The sequence below is a fragment of the Acinonyx jubatus genome, chromosome D1 (assembly GCF_027475565.1).
Source record: "Acinonyx jubatus isolate Ajub_Pintada_27869175 chromosome D1, VMU_Ajub_asm_v1.0, whole genome shotgun sequence".
In the NCBI taxonomy this organism is placed as follows: Eukaryota; Metazoa; Chordata; class Mammalia; order Carnivora; family Felidae; genus Acinonyx; species Acinonyx jubatus.
The window spans coordinates 51,458,412-51,477,948 of record NC_069390.1 but is presented as its reverse complement, the minus strand read 5'-3'; the positions used below and the strand labels follow the sequence as shown (position 1 = coordinate 51,477,948).

General features: G+C 44.4%; 1 protein-coding gene across 13 annotated transcripts in view; it reads right to left on the bottom strand.

The window, feature by feature from the left end:
• The window catches only part of FHIP1B (FHF complex subunit HOOK interacting protein 1B), a 166,270-nt gene that overhangs the window by 15,577 nt on the left and 131,156 nt on the right, over nt 1–19,537 (bottom strand). For 4 of the 13 annotated variants that reach the window (XM_053203567.1, XM_053203561.1, XM_053203569.1 and 1 more), the window contains exons 1-8: nt 16,705–16,861; nt 6,172–6,500; nt 5,406–6,044; nt 4,879–5,037; nt 4,603–4,689; nt 4,212–4,412; nt 619–698; nt 149–354 (exon numbers count right to left, since the gene is read on the bottom strand). In XM_053203567.1, the coding sequence (XP_053059542.1) occupies nt 149–354; nt 619–698; nt 4,212–4,412; nt 4,603–4,689; nt 4,879–5,037; nt 5,406–6,044; nt 6,172–6,309 (1,510 nt within the window). In that variant the 5' untranslated portion in view covers nt 6,310–6,500; nt 16,705–16,861. Of the gene's footprint in view, nt 1–148; nt 355–618; nt 699–4,211; nt 4,413–4,602; nt 4,690–4,878; nt 5,038–5,405; nt 6,045–6,171; nt 6,501–16,704; nt 16,862–19,537 lie in introns of those variants that run through there. The other 9 variants (XM_053203562.1, XM_053203563.1, XM_053203565.1 and 6 more) reach the window with 4 other exon arrangements.

Sequence of the window (19,537 nt, the reverse complement as noted above, 5' to 3'; positions counted from 1 at the left end):
AAGAGGAACAGCTTTGCTCAGAAGCTAAATTTCTTTGGTGGATTTAAGGCATCAACTTCCCCAAAGATGAAAATGCCACTCATGGCCACCTCCCTCCCCGCACCCAAACCCCACCTTCTTGCTAGGCTCCCCAGAACCCAGGCCATACCCGTTGTGTCCTCCCTTCTCCCTGCCTCTCTGCTAGGCCCACCTCGTGCCCATGAGGCATGCTCTGGACGGGGTGGGCTAGGGGCACGATGCCGACAACAGCGTGGGATAAGGGAGAGAAACTTGTCTGCAGCTCGTCCATATAGGTCCACATCACGTACAGCTGGCTTCTGGCTCAGCATCACATGGTTACACGGGACGAGATACCTGGGAAAGCAGAAAAAGGAGCACAGGATAGATCAGAAAGGAAGGACAGGGCTTGGGAGAACATCAGGCCAATGGAACTACATGGCCAAGACAGGCTCCAAGAACATCAGGCCAATAGAAACACATGGCTAAGCCAGGCCAATGGAACTACATGGCTAAGCCATGCTCCACATGAGCAACCCCAATACAACCCATCGCCCCAGCAATGCACAAGGCCTTGAGAGTTCAGGATCAGCCATCCCTCAGCCCTGCCCCCACAGGTACCTGAGAACCAGCTGCAGCAGGACATCCTCACAGCTGAGGTTCAGTAGGGTCCTGAAGAGACTCAGAGAGACCATGCAGAGCTGGGGGGGTGGGGGAGGAGGGAGGGAGTCACCATAAGAGCTCTCTACCCACCAAGATGTTTACCAAATGGGAACCCCCCAGCCCCAGGCCCAACCAACCACTCCTAGAGTAGCATGTGCATAGGGCCTGGCACATAATGATCATTTGCATATTAAATAAATGATCACATGATCTTTGTAGGCAAGACCTCACTATTCACAGATAGGAATGAACCATGTGTCACGTTCTATATTTCTACAGACCATACACATGTCAGCAGACTCTCTGGTTACATACCCCTGTCAGCAGAGATTCCAGTAGTACTTAAGGGAATGAATACCCATGAAGAAAGACCCTAGGAAATACTGGGACTGAGGGAATGACTAACAGGAGACAACAACAATATGATAACTAAGTGAATGCCTGTCAGCAGAGACTGCGGCTGCACAGTAACTAAATGCCTACCAACAAGAAACCAGAGGGAACCTGGAAGAATCCCAGCTGGGAAGTGGGCGGGGCTGTGAACATGAAGTCTGAGTCACCTCTCCAACACTGATGTATCTCTAAGAAGGTAGAAGAAAGAAAAGCTCAAGCACAGCTGACAGGAAAAGGAAAAAATAGGTGGGTCCAGAATAGAGGAAACCATTTGTTTTAGAAAATAAGAAGGGTGGTTCTTCTCTGGCTAGGCGAAGAGAGTGGAAGACAACAGACACAAGTAAGCACTCCCTCACTCCTTTGAATCCCCACAGCACTTTCTCTCTACTTCCCTTATGGCAAGTATACCTAGAGCTCCCTGAAGATGACTATTGGGTCTTAGGCCAGGGCACACTGCACAGTCTAGATGCTCATCATTTACTAAATAAATGTGGGAAGATTAAAAGCCAACTGCAGTGGGAAAGAGATGAGATATCAGTTCACATATTTGGATATTTGCAAGGATGTTCAGATTTACCCTAAATAACCATTTTAACTAGCAATGAAAACATTCACACTCATTGAAAGGTTGTGAGGTAGGTAGAAAAATGGTCCCCCAAAGATGTCCAGGTCCTAATCCCCATAACCTGTAAGTATTTTACCCTACATGACAAAAGGTACTTTGCAGATATGATTATGGTTAAGAAATTTGAGGTGGGGAAAGTAGCATGGATTATCCAGGAAGGCACAATCAAATCACTTGAGTCCTTAAAAGCGCAGGACCTTCACCAGCTGGGTCAAAAAGATATCTGAAGCTTGAGAGGGACTTGATCCACCATTGATGGCTCTGAGGATGAAAGAAGGGGGCTACAAACCAAGGAATTTGGTTGGCCTCTAGAATCTGGGAATGGTCCTCAGCTGACAGCCAGCAAGAAAATGGGAATCTCAGTCCTGGAACTGCAATGAAATAAATTCTACCAGCAACCCTACTGAGCAAGGAAACAGATCCACTCCTAGAGACTCCAGAAAGGAACACAGCCCTGAATACATTTTGATTTTAGCCTAGTGAGATCTGTGTCTCAGACGTATGACCTACAGAACTGTAAGATAATAAATTTGTGTGTTTTAAGCCACTATGTTTGTGGTGATTTGTTATGACAGCAATGGGAAACTAAAACAGGCACAGAGACTGACTAGCCAGCATGATTCACTTGAAGCCACAAAAGAAAAGCTTAAAGAAGTTCAAAGTCAGGGCAGCAGAATCAAGACTAAAAAAGGCCAAACAGTAGAAAGGAAAGCCCCGGCATCCTGAAATCAGAAACAATCTTGTCCTCCAAGAAGCAGGAAACAAGAAGAAATACCCAAAAAACATGAAGGTTCCTGAGACGAGAGGACCAAATGCAAGACTAATAAAATTAAATGCTGAAGACTAAAGACAATGAGAGAGAGTCAAAGAAGTGAGGATAAGATTAAGACAAAAGGAACATGGAGATAGCCCAACATAGGAAAAAAAAAAAAAATCAACCTCAAGAAGGAAATTAACCGTCTCAAAACATGAAGAGGACATTCCATCAGGCTGAATAGATAAAAGACCATGGTCTAACTTTAGCATAATGCGAAATTCGTATCTTTGTAAAATTAAAGCTTTGACATCTATTTCCTATTGATTTTAGACAATAACTCCTAATTAACCCAGGCATGTATCATAAGTACTTTTTGGAATATTGTAAAAATACACATGCCCTGTATATTATAATCCAAGAAATCTAAGGCAGGGAGCCTAGAAACTGTTGTAGCTGTTGCCATTTTCAAATTCTGAAGTGTGCACCTGGTTCAGAAACACTGGTCTAATCAAAGTCAGTGTAGAATACTTCATCCATACCCTTAGTATTCAAAAACCTCACCTACACAAAACAGCTATCCCAAAACCTCACCTACCAAGAGGCCTACTACCAGGTATCTCAATGTATCTGAATGATTTTCAACAGTTTTCCAGAACCTTTAGTAATCTGAGAACTTCTATTTTAAATACAAGGACCTAGGGAACTTCAATTTGTTATAAGAAGGAAACAAAAAAATGGTTCCAGAGCTAAATAAATGGCATAAAGTTCATGACTAAATGAATGCTTTATTCCCCTAGAAAGACTCTGGGTCTTTATTATTGGAAACTACTTACTCCTCTTTCATACATATTTCTACTGATTAAAATCCAAACTGCTTACCATGGTCTACAAGGTCATGCATGACTGAATCTTACCTACCTCTCTACTTTCACCTCATTCCCTTCTCCCCCTTGCTCACTACACCTCCAGTCTTACTGGTCTTTTATTTCCTCAAATACACTCACTCATCCCCATCTCATGTACTGTGCATGCTGCACCCTCTGCTCAGACTCTTCTTCCACTTGTTCTTCAATAGGTGAACTCCCTCATGACCTTTAGGTCTTAGCTCAATGTCACCTCCTCAGAAAGGTTTCTGACCACCTTATTATTTTCTAAACAGCTGTTTGGTTTTTTCATAACAGTGACCACAACTTTCAATTATTTTATTAATGGGTTTGTATAAAGTAAGGAAGCTCCATGACACCAGCAACTATGCCTACCTTGTTTACCACTTATCCTTAGTAGGAGAAAACAGTAAGTAAAACATTCAGTAAAAATGTTCAGGAGGAAGGAATGTTTAAGTAGGTAGGTGGGGAGATGGGTGCCCCAAATTACAGCACTTCAAATGTGGCAAATCCAAAGGGGAAAAAAGCTAAGCATACCAGTAGCAGCTGGATCACCTATCAAAGCAAACACAAAACCTGGGGAAGTGATCTCAGTCACCCACAGCAGGCCACAGTACAATACACAGCTGAAGAGAACCCCAGGCCAATGCTACATCGCAAGTACAGCACAATGGCAAAACCCCTAGTCATGATGAGGAGCCAGTTATCCAGAAAAAGTAATGTGTTCTAGATTCATATATTACAAAAGCAAGGGAGCTACTCCCAAAGTGGTCAAAAGTTTAATACTGGACAGTAAATGCCACCTAACTTTGAAGTGACTGCTGGAGACAAAGGCCAAAGAAGGGCAGGCACACCCTCCCAGAACAAAGTTCAGAGAGAGAAGATGGCTCACCCAGGTAAGCCAGGACAGAGGTAGGGGCCATACCCGGGAGTTGCTGCCAATACGGGCAACGAGGGTGTCAAGGATGGTGTGAGTGTCATGCCGGTGTAACAGCAGGAATCGCAGGAAGGTACGGAGCAAAGCAGGCTCTGAGATACTCCGTAGGAAAAGCTCCAGATAGGCGGTACTGGCGATCATCTCCTCCACAGAGGTCTGGACGAAGGGGAGGGAAAGTTTGCAAATTTAGGGCTTCCCTGCACATGTACTAAGTTATTTTCCCCGAGCTCTAAGGAGGAACCAGGAGAAGATAGGGAAAAGGGGAAGAGTACCCAGCCCACTACTTCCCACATTGGTCCTGGCACTGGGGTCACCACCCCTCAGCCTTGCCACCCATAACTCTCACCTTATGCAGGGCAGGGCCCATGACAGGCACCAAGAACCCATTATGGATATAATCAACTAGCTGCTTCTGCACCAAAGGGTGAGCCACCTGTAGGGGTACAACAGAGAAGGAGGAAGAATGTGAGGTGGCCACTGTCTGGAAGGGAATAGAATGGTACAAGCAGGCACCCCACCCCCAAGATGGCAGAACAGCAGAACTCCAGGGAATGTGCCCCCTTCCCACCCCATTTGCCCAGAATGACCAAGAACCAGTCCTCCTGGGAAGGTGCAATCCCACCTGAATGACTGCATTGCAGAATTCTAGGGAACTCATGAAGAGCGCAAGGGCTGGCACTCCCAGCCAATCCTCCCGTCGCAGGCAGTGCCAATCATCCCCTGGAACCTCAATCTTGCGGGGCAGTGAGGAGTACAGGGCACTCAGCCCTGTGGCCAGCACCTGGGGGCCATCCCCAAGGACAGGTTACCAAAAGCTCAGACAATACATAAAAGGGAACCAGGGGAGCTATTAACCCAGAGTTTTGATGGGACTAGGGGAAAGAACTATTCCTCAAGCAGATATTTAGTTATCCAATGTGCCAGGACATCACCTGTGAACACTGGTCCATGAAGAGTCTTAGTATCTATGCTGTCCACCTAAGCCCATGTTTCATCCCCACCCCAACTCCAGGCACTGTTTTCAAACCCAGGGGGCTACCACCTAAAGGAAAAGTACCCAGTACATAGCCCCTCCACATCTTCTGGATAGCAAGGTGCTGTCTAGTGTCTATACACCATACCCTACCCCCCATCCCAGGAGGTGCTGACCGGGCAGAAGTAAGAGTGATCTGCAATGTAGCGGCCCACAGTGGGACTCCCGGCCGACAGAGCCATGAGCAGGAGTAGGGCATCACGGGCCTGCTGGCCCAGCGTGCCCTCCCGATGGACGAAGGGAACAAGGCGAGAAAAGAGGAGAAGGCGGGGGGCAGCTCCAGGCTCAGGAGGTGGCTGCAGGAAGAACTCGAGCAATGAAGGTTCCCGGGCCAGACACACACACAGCTGGCTGAGAAGTAGCACCAGGCCTTCATCCAGTGCTGGGCTACTGGGCACAGGACGGCCACAGGCATCCAACAAGGTCAGCAGAGCCTCACGAACTGGACCGTGTCGCAACAGTGGCTGGCGAGCTTCACTCACTAGCATCTCAAACAGCTTCAGTTGCTCAGCCCGCCGTTCCTCAACCCCATCCCCAAGCTCATCCCATTGAAGCTGCCAAACCAACACACGGGTTAGCAGGTCCTCACGCAAAGCGAACTCCAGCAAGGGCCCAGGGGTCGTGGGGGCTGAGGGGACCACACGATCTTCTACCAGCAGCGTCAACATCTGGTAAGTGTGGTTGCGTACAGCACTGAGATCATCTGCACCCCCAGAAGCTGCCCGAGGGCCTTGCCGCTCCAGGATTCGCACTACCTGGAGAAACAGAAGATAGAAGGAATCTAAGATGATATGATGACTAAATGGGATGGTGAGAGTGAACAGAAGGTTAGGAGAACTCAGGGAGCCAGTGGATTAGGCCATTTGGTATAGAATCTCCTACCTGGGACCAGTGATTCTTGAAGACCATGAGGCAGGTCTCAGGGTCAGCCATGACAGGGGCCTGCAGACTGGACCCCTGAGGTACACGGTGCCCAGGGCCCCGGGAGGCCAATCTGCTCAACCAGTTCATCCTCTCCATGAGGCAGGCTGGGCAGGGCCAGTAGCCAGAGGGCCACACTCTGAGAATTTGCCAGCTGGCAGCTTTCTCCACTTGTGTCTCTAGTCTGCTTCATCCGGTCTGCAGGAGCCAGTAGCTGGCCATGGATCCAGAAGATACACCAGGCTGGAATAGCGAGCCCAGAGGTCACGGCCCAGTCCAGACCTGCAAATCTAATTCAAAGACAGAAAGAAAGGAAGAAATCAACAGAGGAGTTTGCCTCTCTCCACTCCCCAACAGGAAGAACTCAGAGCCACCAATCCACTGAAAATTCCACGCACATATGCAAACACACAGTACCTTAAATATAACGTGTTTAAAACAGAACTCATTCCTACCACCAAACCTATCACTCCTCCAGCTTTCTCCATCTCAAGTACTGATACCAATATTCACCTACATGCTCAGGCCAAAAACTTGAACATCATCCTTATTTCTCCTTTTCCTTAATTCCAATGTCCAGTTTATCAGCAAACCCTATCACCTATACCCTCAAAGCATGTCTTACTATTGCAATAGCTTCCAATCTGGTGTCCATGCTTCCAGTCTTGTTTCCCCTTCCCCTGACAGTCTATTCTACACAAAGTAACCAGAGTGATATTTTTAAAACCTAACTTATGTTACATCTCTCCTCTCTTGAATACCCTCCAATGACTTCCCATCACACTAGTAATACTCCAAATCCCTTACCGTGGCCTCTGGGTACTCTATCATCTAATCTGTATTAACTTCCTACCATCCTCCTCCTCACTCATACTTTATTCACGCAGGCCTTCTAGAATACTCTCTATTCTCTGGGCTTGGAGTGCTCTTCCCTGATCTTCACATTGTTCACATCACTCCATTTTTTTCAAATGCTGTCTCCTCAGAGAGGCCTTACTTAATTCTATTTAAGTAGTACATCTTCCCACCTTCACTCTCTAGCTTCCTAATCTTCCTTCTTAGCAGTTTTCACTATCAAAAAATATTTACTCGCTTATTTATTTGTCTAGCTTCTCCACCAGAATGTAAGCTCACTGAAGGCAAGGTTTGTCGGTTTTGTTTACTATTGTATCCCCAGTACCTAGAGCAATACCTAGGGACTCAGTAAATATTTGCTCGATGTGTGGATGCTTAAGTGAATGAATGAATAAACAAACGAATGAATGAAGGAACAAGAAACTCAGTCTTGGGGGTGCCTGGCTGGCTCAGTTGGTAGAGAATGCAACTCTTGGTCTCAGGATTGTGAGTTCAAGCCCCACATTGGGTATAGAGATTACTTAAAAATAAAATCTGGAAGGAAGGAAGGAAGGAAGGAAGGAAGGAAGGAAGGAAGGAAGGAAGGAAAGAAGGAACCCAATCTTGATCTGACTCCAGCCCTCCGAGACTACTGAGGAAGAAATATTTTTCTGCCTATCACAGTCCCTCCCTAGAATCCCACCCAGTAGGAAATAACCCAAGAGACCCTTAACTAGCTGAACACTCTTAAGGGGGAGAAATCCAGAGCCAACCGAAAGAGTGGAACAATTTTCATTCCAGCGAAGAGCACAGGGACACATTCCCATATACACACAGATACCCCACTCCTGCCAGATATAGCCAACACTCACTCCTGGGGCCATGACATGACACCCTCACTAGGGAAAGGGAAAAAGTACCAAAATAGCTGTTGGCCTAGACCATGGCTCACAGTTCCTTCTCCATCACACCCCTCACCGCCTCAGCAGTATTATCTCTCACAAGTACAAAAACTTCAGAGGAAAGGCGTGGTTCAGTTGTCCTTCCTCTTTAAGCTCAACAAGGGCTGAAGGAACCCAGAGACCTGGCAATAGCCCCACACTCAGCCCTCGGGTTATGTTACCACCATCCCCTTCCACCCAGATACTCTCTCTTACAGTTACCACCAACTCACAACCAAAGGAAGGTAGCAACTATACTTAAGGAAGCCTTCTGTAAAATAGGAGACAGTTTTATAAAGGGCAGGGCCAGCCCTAAACAGCAGGCAGGGTTCACTCACTGTACATCCATACTGATAATGTACTGAGCACTCTGCTAAATAATCAATGCAAATACAAAGACAGATAAAAACAGTTGGAGGGGAGCATAAACAATACCTCCAATGAATATTATAAACAGAGGTATTTACAAAAGTATCACAGGGATATGAAAGCAAGTAATTCTGCATGAAAGACTATAATGGGGATTCCAGAAAAGAGATGACTTCTGACTTAAATCTTTAACAACTGAAATACTGGCAACAAAGAGAGCAGACGAAAAGACCTTCATACTAAAAACAGTATGTAGAGAGGTGCCTGGGTGGCTCAGTCAGTTAAGGGTCATGACTTCAGTTCAGGTCATGATCTCACGGTTCGTGGGTTCAAGCCCCATGTTGGGCTCTGTGCTGACAGCTCAGAGCCTAGAGTCTGCTTCTGTATCTCCCTCTCTCTCTGCTCCTCTGCTGCTCTCACTCAGTCTCTCTCAAAAATAAGCAGTAATAAAATTTTTTTTAATTAAAAAAAACCAGTATGTACAAAAATATGGCACTATGAAAGAACATGACAAATCTGAAAAACAGTTCCAACTTGGGGATGGCATAATCACAGACTACTTAGAGAAGAGAGAAACAATATGGAATTGAAGGGTAAGTAAGGGTGAAGCTTATAATTAGCAGTGAATAGCAGGCTAACGAGTTTAGGTTTTATCTATTGACACCCCGGAAACAAAAAAGATTTTTTAGACAAGGAAATGACAAGATCAAATTTGCCTTTAAAAATACGTCAAATAGAAGTATAATAAGTTGAATGAGACAGGCAGAAGGCAGATGAAGTAAGAGCAGGATTAGAAAAGATAAATCTGATATTCACCTTTATCTTTGCATGTGCCATGTGATAATGAAATTATTTACACCTGTAATATCTCTGCCAATAATACCAAGCTCCTTCAAAAGGGACCATTATCATTCATTCTTTGCAATCACAGTGCCAACACAGTGCCTGGCATTCAAAAATACTTGTGGAACTGAACACTGAATTAAAACCAATTATAGCTAACATATATTGAGCACTTACAATGTGCCAGGCTTTTTTCTAAGTACAATATATATTAGCTCATTTAAATCCCATAAAAACTCTAGATGTACTGGTATCTCCATTTTACACATAAGAAAATCAAAGCCTAGAAAGGTTAGATTTACTGTAAAGTTAGCCAGCTAGTAAGCAAGACTAGAATGCAAATGCAGATAATCTGCCTCCACATTTAACCTAGCCATGAAGTAGAAGCAACAAGACCTGACAAATGAATGGAGGAGAAGAGAAGACTCAGATATGAAGTCTAAGAGATTCAGTAAAAGATAATGCTTAACAGGCAAGGAACACATAACAAAGGGAGGAGTGTTTTAGAAAAAAGGATGAATACAGTTTTGGATATGTTAAGCTTTGAGACACCTATAGGATATCCACGATGTCCAGAAAGCAAACAGAAATATTATAAGTGAGCTCAAGAGTGAAATCAAGAATGAGGATATACATCCAGAAGTCAACAACTAATTGGTGATAGATGAAGCTATAGAGAGGGATGGAATCATCCAAAGACATCAGCAGATCCTGAAAGGAGCCAAGGGTAACATTCTGTGGAAAACCAGGAATTAGGAAAACAAAAGAAGAGGTGTTTTTGAAGACTGTGAAGGTAGCCAGAAATGGAAGGAAAAATCCAAGAAATAATGATAATCTAAAAATCAAGGAAAGGAAGTTTCAAGAAACTAGAGATTGCCATAACATATAGTCTACAGACAGACTAAGTAGAATGAAGATTGAAAACAGTCAGTTTTAGCAATCTAGTTTTAGATAAACTTAGGAAAGTAACTAGTTAAAGAATGACCAAGAGCCAAAGAAATGTAAAATGCAATTATCTGGAAAGTCAGTGACATAGAAGGATGCAAACAGAGCAACAGCTTAAAAAAACTAGGAGGGGTTGGAGGTGGGAAGCCAAGAAAAAGAGTTTTTATTGTTTGGTTTGGTTTCGTTTTATGGGGAGCCTCAAGGTTGTTTGTCAAGTGAGGAAAAGAAGTATGAAGAAAGTAACAGGTTGTGGATAAATACAATGGGGATAATAGAAAAATCAGGTATAGCACTAGTCTGAGAAAAAGAAGTATGTATACCATTTTCTCTGAGGAGGAAAATAGTAATAAAGGATGGGTGCCAGTTCAGGTAAATCTGAAATCTGAAAAAGGGAAGCTAATATCTACTACCACCCCACCGCTCACCTAATCTTCTCTCAATCACTCACTCACCCAGGAGAGTCGGGGTGGGGAAGAAGAGAAAGGGGTGAGAAGGTGGTAGAGCCACAGAACAGATGCTCAGTCTTTCATACGTGGTTTCCTATAAACCATCAAACAGTCATACAGACTGGTAACTACCAGCAGCAGGGATGCACTGAAAAGGTACTTATCTGTCTGCCCAAGTACTGAAGATACCAAGTAAGCATGGGCTGGGGAGGGCAAAGCCAATAGTTGAGAATACTAATAAGAAATGTCCCCTTCTACTAGCTCTCTCACTATTATTGGCATTATGTCTTATTGGTTTCCTTAAACTCTGCCTATGCCCTCGTAAATATAATCCCTTTATCAAATTCTTCCCAAACCAAATGCGTTCAATCTGCCCCCCTGAAGACCTTGAATAACAGAAGAATATCTATTACTGCTTACAGAATGCTTTCTCAATCATAATCTCATCTGAGGACTGAAAACAAATAGAGGCCCTGACATCAAGTAAGAATAACACAAAGTAGTAGGTAAAGCAGGAGCTCTGGTGTTCCTCAAATAAAGGTTTGAATCCCAGTCCACCATTTTCCAGTTGTGTGACCTTAAAAAAAATCACCTCCCACATCAAAGCCTCAGTTTACATAAACTCCTGATGAAATAAGTGTTGTTACTGTTTTAAAAATTAAATAAGAGGGGCGCCTGGGTGGCTCAGTCGGTTGGGTGTCCGACTTCAGCTCAGGTCATGATCTCGCAGTCCGTGAGTTCGAGCCCCGCATCAGGCTCTGTGCTGACAACTCAGAGCCTGGAGCCTGTTTCAGATTCTGTGTCTCCCTCTCTCTCTGACCCTCCGCCATTCATGCTCTGTCTCTCTCTGTCTCAAAAATAAATAAACATTAAAGAAAAAATTAAAAAAAAAAAAATTAAATAAGATAACCTATGTAGCACACCAGGCATATAAAGCAGGTGCTCTGTAAATGGCATTTTCCTTTCCCCATTCCCTCTCCCGATCCTATCTGACCAAGATAACCTCACCTCTAAGAGGAGAGATCTAACCTGCTCTGACCTGTGCATCCCACCACCTCATACTCATACCCTGGTAAGCAAAAGATGAGCCAAGCATCCAGTGTCAGCAAAGTAAAGCTTGATCATGTCCAAAACTAAACTGTCTTTAGCTGCTAGGACTCATTTCCAAAGATTAACAACTAATTCCTACCTTGCAATATAACTGGGGTGCCCACTTCTGCTTTATTACTTGACCAACAAAGGGCACTGCTCACAAACTCAAGAGGGACTAGCCTCCAGGACCTTTCTTCATCCCTCACGATCCCCAACTCTTCTCAAAGACCTCAAAAAGAAAAGCCATACTGAAATCAGTGTCTCAGAACCCAAAAGCTAACACTTAACCCGGGCCCCCTTCACAAACTGTAAAAATACAAAAGGAGACCATAGCTTGGTGTTCCTATCACCTACTTAAGACTCTCTCATTCCCAGCTAACTGTGCAAAGTTCAAAAGCGAGACAAAGAAAATGGAATCACCACTCTACTACTGTGCCATTTCCTGCCACAGCAAAGTCTATAAAAAAGTATACCCCACTTCCCAGATTTACCATCAGGCTCAGTCACAGGGGAAAAAGAGGAAGAAAGAGCTGATCTTTTAGACCCACAAACAGCCAAGTTCAGTCACTCATCTTAGGGCACAAAATAAAGCCTTACAGGTACATTCAGCAAGGGTGTCTACCAACCTCAGAATAGCAGGCACAGGTAGGAAGGAGGTGGCTCAGTTTTACTGAGGAACCTTTGCCCTGGGAGAGGCAAGAGAGGGAGGGAACTGGGGACAGGGATACACCTGCAATACCTACAGCAGACAGGGAGAAATCAAAATGACCTCTCGAGAACAGGTCAGTAAAGTCCTGAGCTTTCTCTCCCTACAGTGGCTCTTCCCAGGCAAGAAGACTGACTACTGACATTAGAGGCACGAATGAGCTATTACTGTAAATACTGAAAGTAGAAAGATCTGGTTAAAACCTCATAAGAATACAAAAGGAGGGGGGACCTCACAGGAGCCTAATCTAGAGCTCAGCTTACATATATCCTCCCTGCTTGTCCATCCTTCGGCCTCTATGCATAAGACAAATGGGCTATCAATGTGTGGTGCCAACTCACTCCCTCCCCTCTCCCCAATACCACCTCTGCTTCTTACAGGGAATCTCACCTGACTTACACAACAATGTGAACCTCAGTTATGGTGACTCTCCTTTATACAGTAAATCCCTATGTCACACATGGTTCTCTCTCCACCCCTCTTAGGTGATGATGACAAAGAAGATGTCAAAAAGAGAAGAGACTGAACTAGATCCTAAGGAAAAAGGAAAGTTCACTGGGCAGAGAAGAAAAAGTGTCCCTAGTTAGAGAAAAAGCTATTACAAAGATCTCAAGGCTTAAAAAAAGTAACATGTTAGGGAACTATGAAGACTTTATTCAAGCTAGAACACAAAGTAGAGAGTGGTAGGAGATGAGGCTGGAGAGGTGAGTTGAGGCCAAATGATGCCATATTAAGCAATTTGGATGTTGTCCTACAGAACACAAAGAGCCAAAAGTTTTTAAGCGAGGAGCTCTATGATTACATTTGTATTTTTAGAAAGATCATTCTAGGGAAACACTAGAAAAGAGCAAGACTGAAGGCAGGAGACTGTTGGGGGGAGGGAGTGAGAATCCAGATCAGAGATGAGGAGGAAGTAAACTAAAGCTTTAACAGTGAAGATGTAGCCACAGAGATGAAGAGGAGATCATTTAAAGGGAAACATTAAGATTTTAGTGACTGACTAAATACAGGGCATAAAGGAGCAGAAAGAATGAAGATGACACTGAAGTCCTTGCCTAGACTGAGATACAGAATATGCTACAACAGCATGCTCTCAGAGCAAAGATAGTGAGTTCTGTTTTAGATATGTTAATTTTATGATACCTGTGGAGATATATGGTAGATCACTGAATATATATGACTGGAATACAGGGAGAGACACACTAGATAAAGAAGTAACCACCCCATCATGATATACTTTTGTATTTAACACTCTCTCTCTAAACTGAAATTGTCTTTTCATGTATCTACCTCTCTCAACCTGACTTAGAATTCCTTGAGACCACAAAGGACCATGTCTTCTCTATCTTGTTATCTCATAAATGTGAGCATCACAAGGACAGACTACATACTGAAAAAGTATTTTCTGAATGAATAAAGGAATTAATACATGAATGAATGAATTTGTTCTTCCAGTATTTACTAGAGGGCCTGGAGAATAGCCGATGTGCAATAAATGATTACATAAAGCACTCCAAACATGTTTCTATCTAGGTATCATCACCCTCATTTATGTTACATCTTCTCAGATTTACCACCTAGCTGTATATGTAAGTGAAAATCCATTATACTTACTACACTACTATTTCAACAGAGTTCAGTACAGCTTACCAAACTCAGTACTTTCTCTGGAACACCCAAGAATTTGTACAGTCCCCTAAGAACCTTCTGATGACATGACTTGTCCTGTCACCATCACAATGTGAACCAGGTATTATGTATACCTGTTCCCATGTCATTGCCACAATATTAAACAGAAGCCCCATCTCTCTGTCACCCTCAAAGTGTCTTTAATCTCTTTTGGAACCGCATTAATTACAAATGATAAAAAATGGTTTTGCCAATATAATGCCCTCATGTCATCACAACTTTTCCCATACTTAACGTGCCTTTTAGTCCACATCACCTTCACTCTGTTACAAACCTTCTTTCCCCAAGTCACTCTCAGGAGACCAAATTTTGGGTTCAGCCTTGCCACTGTATACTATGTGACCTCTGGTTTATGAATATGATTCCTCATCTATAACATAAGAATTCCAGCCCTTGCCTACTTCACAAAGTATGTAAACCCAGTGAAATGTGAAACTGAAGAATGTATGTTATTCAAATGTCAGAAGTTATATAGAATTACTGTATAAGCACATGTTCCTCAACATGATACAACAGCCACACCATCATCACTCTAAATTTCTGGATTTCAGGAACTAATAAAAATAATTTCTAAAAAATTTTACAAATAGGGTTGTTACTTTTTATTTTGGTAAATAAGACCATTTCTTGAAAACCCACCATCTACCATCACCGTTATTTCATCAGTCAGAAAGCACTTTCAGTAAAAGAATAGAATAATCTCAGAATAAACTTATCTTTATGAAAAACTCATGTTTCATATGTTATCTTTCTCTCCTTCCACCTTGGATGGATGAAAACTTTATCATGGACTGGCACTGTCCTTGGCCCAGAGTTTAGGAATCACTGCTCTAAACCCTGTTGTGATACATATAAGTTCTACAGTGTTCTGCCCACCAGGGTAGGTGGTCAAGGGTTACACTAGCATAAAAATGTTTGGCCTCTGGAGAGAAGCAATGAAAACATACCATGGGTCAGAACAGTTGGTTCTGAGGCTGAGACTCTGGAACGGACTGGCCACTTGGGTTTGGGTTGCCCTTAATTCTCAAGAGAATTGTCCAGACAGGAAAGGCCTAAATCTCCCTGAGGTTGAGGATGGTATCTAGGCTCTGTGGCCAACTGTGACTACAGAGGAAAATGTAGTGGTAGGAAAGCAAACTGTCCATTAAAACTGAGTGCCAACTCAGTTTTCTAGAACTTTTAATGTTTGTTTGTTTTGTTTGTATGTATTTATTTATTTGAGAGAGAGAGAGAGAGAGAGAGAGAGAGAGAGAGAGAGAGAGAGAGAGAGACTCCCAAGCAGGCTCCATGCTGTCAGCACAGAGCTCCACACAGGGCTCAATTTCACAAACCATGAGACACGTGACTGAGTCGAAATCAAAGAGTTGGGCACCTAACCAACTAAGCCACCTAGGCACCCCTAGAACTTTAAAAATGTTCATGTACATGTGGTTGGCAGGGAGAAAGGGACCTGCAAGATACTAATAAAATGAACCCCAAAATGTGTCATGCACGGAGGAATGAGTTGCAAAGGGATAGGAGAAAACTTCTGAGTGTAGTAGAAATGTTCTGTATCTTGAAAGTGGTAATGGTTTCACAGATGTAAACATATGGTAAAACCCATGTACATTTTAAACATGAGTTTACTGTATATCAATTTACCTCAATAAAGTAGGGTTTTTTTTAACTCAACTGTAAGAAAGTGACTTAGAGCAAAGCCATTCTGCTTGAGAACCTAAACATAGTGTTGTATGTAACAAACCATGTGACTTTCATAAAAGTAGAATTAGCAACTCAAAGTGGTTAGTCCAATTTAGATGACAACCGTCAGAGCACAGCTAAGCATAGGTGAGGAGCAGCAGTGGAGTAAGACCGCCCAGAGCAGGTGGAGAGAAAACAAACATGGGCGGTCATAGCCAAAAAACCTCCATGCAAGGAACCATCTTCAAGTTTGCAGTCCCAAAGAGGAACTTGAGAAACCGGCAGTTTCAGTGATTACTCTGGTTGAAAACTAAGCCTCAAAAATTATTTTCATTATCCTAGTTATTACTGCCCATGATGCCTTCAACTTTCTGTCCTCAAAAAGCCAAGTGCACAACACTTCCACCCAGGCTGTCCTACTAGGTCTGAAACTACTGCTCTCACTAGGCAGGACAGTCCATCGAAGAAGCACTTACTTACCTCATCCTTATCCAAGCCTCACAATCCTCATTCCTTCCCCCCATGCCCTACCCTCAACTCCCTCACCCATTCCCCAGCAGCCCGCATGCTCCGGCCTTTGCCCTTTACTCTCCCCTTCCCGCACAGGCCGTACCCTCTCACTCTGGTCCCAGCGTTGCCCTCACCTCTGCCCACAGGTGCCTCAGCCCCTCAGTAAACTGTGTTCACAAGTCCCTTTCCCTTCGTCTCTTGAAAAGCATCCCCAGCCCCTCTTACAACCCAGCTCCTCACTTGCCCACTCACCCTCAGGCTCTTCGTACCCTGCTCCCCTACCTTAGACACTCACACCCGGCCCCTCACCACATGCCAGCCCCTCACCCAGTGCCCTCACAACCGGTACAGTCACCAAATGCGGTGCCGTCATTCCACAGTCCCTTAGCCCCTCATGCGAATCTCCGGGCCCTGCGGCCCATACTTGCTGTTCACTCACAGAATCCCGACCCTGACCAGGCCCGAACGCCGCAGCCGTACTAGGTGAGTTCAGGCCGCCGCCATCGCTCCTGAGGCGCACCAGCCGCGCCCCGCCCCGCGCCACACGCAACCCGCGCCCCCGCGCACCACACGTAACCGCCCAGCGACGCACCGCTGGGCAGTGGCGTGCCAGCTCATTGGCTGGACCCGGCCAGAGCCGGAGCGTCGAGGCTTGTTTCCTGGCAACGGCCGAGCGCAGGGGCGGGGTCGCCGACGGCGTTCCGAGCGAGGAGTACCACCTCTTCTCCAGGTCCCGCCCCTTGTGCTGTAAACCCCGCCCCTCTGAAGGACTCCAGCGTGTCATAGGAGAAGACTCCGGGAAGGCGGAGACCCACAGGGCGGGGGGCGGAGCCTGAGAAGGAAAGGTCGAACCAGAAGGGCAGAAGGCGGGACCTAAGGAGGGACGCAACTTTAGGTGGTGCTTAGAATGGAAGAGTGGGCTGGAGTGGGCGGGGCTAGCACGAAGGTGTAGGCCTGAGGGGAGGAGTCAGTAGGTGGGCAGGGCCTGTGGAAAAGCTGAGCCCAAGAGACAGCTGACTGCAGTAAGACTATTACATTTTTTTAATGTTTATTTATTTTGAAAGAGGTAGAGAGTGCGTGAGAGGGAGGGGCAGAGAGAGAGAAAGAGAGAGAGAGAGAGAGAGAGAGAGAGAGAGAGAATCCCAAGCAGGCTCCGCGCCATCAGCGCAAAGCCCTGGGCTCCATCTCACCAACCGTGACATCATGACTTGAGCGGAAATCCAGAGCGGCGCTTAACTGACTGAGCCACCCAGGCGCCCTTGGCCTACTTCATTTTTGTTCCATCTGCACACATGGCTTGGACGACAGTACCGGGCTGGTGACCGCCCCCTCCCTAGCTTCCCCAGCACCTGATGCCCCGTGATCCCTTGGATACTGTCTTGTTCAGTTACTCAAGGAACACGGAATAAGCACCTCCATGCCAGATAGGATTCCAGATCAATTAGAATCCGTCTCTGCCCTGCAAGACTTCAGCCCTTTAGCCAGATAATTGCAATGTAGTGTAATAGTTGCCATCAAGGAGCAGCACTTAACATGATTTTATGTACAGAGGATGAAGGCAAAGAAGGGTGAAGGGGTTTAGGGGAGCCTTTGAGGAGTAAATGACGTCTGAGCAAAGAAACAAGCAAGAGCATGAGAAACTAAGAGAAATGAAAGCTTCAGATCAGGGCTATGGCTTAGATCAAAGTATTGCACCAATGTTAATTCCCTGGTTATATAATATGATAACAGGGGAACATGGGTGAGGAGTTTAGGGGAACTTTATTTTTTTTTTTACCTTCTTTGCAACTTTCTGTAAGCCTGAAATTAGTTTAAAATATAAAGTAGTTAAGAAAAAGAAGTGGGGCACCTGGGTAGCTCAATCAGTTAAGTGTCTGACTTCGGCTCAGATCATGATCTCCCGGTTTGTGGGTTCCAGCCGCGCAACAGGCTCTGTGCTGACAGCTTGCTCAGAGCCTGAAGCCTGCTTGGGTGTCTCCCCCTCTCTCTGCCCCTCCCATGCTCATGCTCTGTCTCTCTTTGTCGCTCAATAATAAATAAGGGTTAAAATTTTTTTAAAAAAGAAAAAGAAATGGCAGTTTCAGCCCAAAAGATCAGCCCATACCAATACAGGAGGTGCTCTGGAAACTATAATGAGTACAGCATGTCTGGAGCCTAGGGAACATGCAGAGGAAACATTGTGAGATGAGGCTGAAGACATGGATAGAAGTCAGTTATTAGATTTTGAGGCCATGTTAAGGAGTTTAGATTTTATTGAATAATAGAGAACTATAAAAATTTTATACATGGTTAAACTGATAAGGATCAAACTGAAGTTGTAAAGTTACAGAGAAATGGACATGTGGACATTAGAAGGTAGGGCACCAGGGCTTGAGGACTGGATAAATATGAAAGGAAAACAGAAGGAATAAAAACCGATGCTTAGTTTATATAAGTTCATTCACGGGCAAAACTCAACTATGGTATTAGAAGTCAGGATAGTGATTACCCTTGGAAAAGCATTGCCTGAAAGGGGGAAGAGTAGGGTTCTTGTAGTGCTGGTTACATGGGTGTGTTCACTTTGTGAAATTCATCAAGCTGTATACTTAGGAAATGTGCACTTTTATATATATGTTTGTTCTGGTTGCTATGCTGTATAACAAATCATCCCAAACGTAGTAGTATAAAAAAACCATTTTATTATGCTCACAGATTCTGGGAATTCAACCAAAACACAGCAAGAATGGTGTATCTTTATTCAACAATTCCTGGGGCCTCATATAGGACACTTGAATGCCTGCGGGTGACTTGAAGTTGGTGGGTAGAATCATCTGAGGCTTCTACACTCACATATCTGATGCCTGGGCTAGGACAACTCAAAGGCTGAACTCAGCTGGGACTGTCAAACACAGTACAGAGATATGACCGTTCCTTATGACTTGGGCTTCTCACAATGTGGCAACTAGGTTCCAAGAAGGAATATCCTGACAGGAGGCTTCCAGATAAGGAGCATGCCCAACAGAATTAAGAAAAGGAAGCTGTATGGCCTTTTATGATCCAGTTATATTCTGTTATATTCTTGTTATATTCTATTGGTTGAAACAGTCACAAGGGAAGAATCAAAGAATTTGTGACCATTTTTTAAAACTGCCACAAAATCATATAATAATCATAATGATAGCAATAAAAATAAATACTAGTTTTAGATGTTTGAGCTGAAAGGCCAGAGAGAAGGATTATAAGAGAAAAAACATAAGCTCAGTTATAGTCCCAATGGGCTAAAGGTGACTATG